Genomic DNA, 2,477 nt, shown 5'->3' on the forward strand with positions numbered 1-2,477 from the left:
GCCCGCCACAGCGCCCGGCTATTTTTTGGTTGCAGCCGTCATTGTTGTTTGGCGGGCCTAGGCTGGATTTGAACCCGCAACCTTAGGTGTATGTAGCTGGTGCCTTAGCCACTTGAGCCACAGGCACCTAGCCTTAAACTGGCGGTTCTCAACTTGTGGGTCACGATCCCTTTAGGGGTCAAACGACCCTTTCACAGGGGGCGTCTTATATCTGATATTTATATTACAATTCATAACAGTAGCGAAATTACAGATATGAAGTAGCAAGGAAAATAATTTTATGGTTGGGGGGTCACCACAACATGAAGAACTGTATTAAAGGGTCATAGCATTAGGAAGGTTGAGAACCACTGCTCTAAACTATGCTTTTTGAAACCTCTTCAAAAACAATTCACTCATTTTAAAGTAACATCCTCAAATAATTACAATTACCCTAAGAACTTTATTCTATGTTAATTAGTGGGTAATCATTAGTTTTGAAATATTTACAAAATTTAGCATATGTCTGTATTGATCCATTAATTTCATTATAACAGTATTATTATTCACAGTTGATTCTATGCAATAGACTCATCCTTGAAGACCATTTTAAAGAAAAACTGCTCAGTGAAATTGGTTCTTCTGTCATGGGTCTGTTGACTTTGGCTAGCTTTTAAAAGTCAATGTTTACTGATTCTACTTTGAAAAGAGACCAAACGTAGATACTCACCAGTTGCCCAAATTAGATTATTTTTTCCCTGAATAAGTTTGAGTATTTATTAGCTTCCAGCTATAACTTTCTCAGACAATGTTACCTTCACAATTCCTTAGAAACTTTTCTGAGTTTCAAAGGACATTCCTAGTCTCCCTGTCAAGTAATTAGCTAAAACTTTCACTACTAGAGTTTAACCATTAGAATTGCTAGGAAAAACTAATGAAGTAACTGGAAGTTGTAATTTCCACTCATGTTAATTTGGAAACTTACATGGGAATCCCTCTTCCCACAGCTGCTCATTTGTGAATGTTCTTCAGCCAAGGTTTGCAGGTATCCTTGAAATGCTCTCTCAACACAGCAAGCTGCCTGAAGGTGGTTTTTACTCTCAGTAGGGGAAAAATTTTTTAACAGTCTTCAGCATTAGATCATCAGAAGGTACCAAAAAAATAAAGTAAAAATATGATGTAGCAAAGACTAAAGTTGGCCACTTTGTACAAGTTTCCTTGAAATATTTTCATTTTAGTAATTCCTTGAACAGAATGGCAGGGCATGCTTTAAAATATTCCTCCTAATTTGTACTCATTGTAATTTCTACCATTTCTTAAATTAATGGCTTACTTCATGATTAAAATACTTTTAGATTGAGTCTGAAACAGCAGCTTCTGAGGAAACGCTGTTCAGTGCCTCCCAGCGCATCAGTGAGCTAGAGAGGAATGTGGAAGAACTTAAGCGGAAGGCTGCCCAGAACTCTGGGGAGGCAGAATATATTGAAAAAGTGGTATATACCGCCAAACAAAGTGCAGAAGATGTTAAACAGGTAAGCGAATCTTTGTAACTTTTAAGAGCTATATTGACAAAGGAACAACCAGCCTCCTCCTTGCTGTCCTTAGAATTAATCAGGAAAGGAACTAATAGGGACATTCATCAGAAACCTCTCTTGAAACAGTCCTTAGAGATGCCGGTAGTGGATATGGAAGTGTCCAGTATGACCTAGGCCCTCAAATCTAAACTCAGATGAGTCTAGAAGAATGAAATTCATTTAACTTGGGGGTGGAAATCTTAACAGGCATACTGAACTTTATTTTTGTACTATATTTCAATTAGGAAGACCTTCATGGCATATAGGAATTACCTGGCCATGTGAGAATACTTTAAAAGCAGAGTGGAAAAACCTTAGTTCATTACAGAGAACAGGCAGGGGGAAACTCAATCTTACTTCTTTCACACTCATTTTTAATTAACCACCTCTTGCTGCTCAATGGAAGGCACTACAGTTTGCAGAGAAAATCTCACACAACCCAAATTTTTAGCCAGAAATAGTAATTTCATGTGTTTTCGGCTTCTAAATTTGTGGGGTTTTAGAAGAGGACTTCTAAAAGTTCTCTTGGTTAAGAGCTGGGGAAGGGAGATGGATAACTGTTAAATGACTTAAATTCTGTTTATAACTTTTACTATTCAAAAATTTTCCTGGAAATTACTACAGCTCTTACACATTCCATAGAGTAACTCTCCGACATCTAGGAGTTGGAGAACAATGAGAAAAGTTCACTGTCAGGATATCAGGCAGCTATCTTTTCTGTTACAGTTTGTGTCACCCTGCAGATTTTGAGGGCCTGTCTACTATAGGGCATTCTGCATAATGGTATTTGTTACAAAAAAGAACAAAAATCCTTTTGAAAATTCTATATTTGCTATTGTTTTAAATTTCTAAAATGACTCATTTGCAACCATCTTTCCAAACCATACCTCGTATCTTTTTCTCATCCACTTTTTGTGTATGCTA

The 2,477-nt window shown here is 37.1% G+C and overlaps 1 protein-coding gene across 1 annotated transcript in view; it reads left to right on the top strand.

Annotated features, from left to right (window-relative positions):
* LAMB1 (laminin subunit beta 1) overlaps positions 1-2,477 on the top strand; it is a 75,329-nt gene that overhangs the window by 71,337 nt on the left and 1,515 nt on the right. Inside the window, exon 30 of the mRNA XM_023519583.1 lies at positions 1,335-1,511. Coding sequence (XP_023375351.1) covers positions 1,335-1,511 — 177 coding nt within the window. The remainder of the gene's footprint in view (positions 1-1,334; positions 1,512-2,477) is intronic.

This window comes from Otolemur garnettii, unplaced genomic scaffold, assembly GCF_000181295.1.
Source record: "Otolemur garnettii isolate 467f Iridium unplaced genomic scaffold, OtoGar3 scaffold00005, whole genome shotgun sequence".
NCBI classification, from domain to species: domain Eukaryota; kingdom Metazoa; phylum Chordata; class Mammalia; order Primates; family Galagidae; genus Otolemur; species Otolemur garnettii.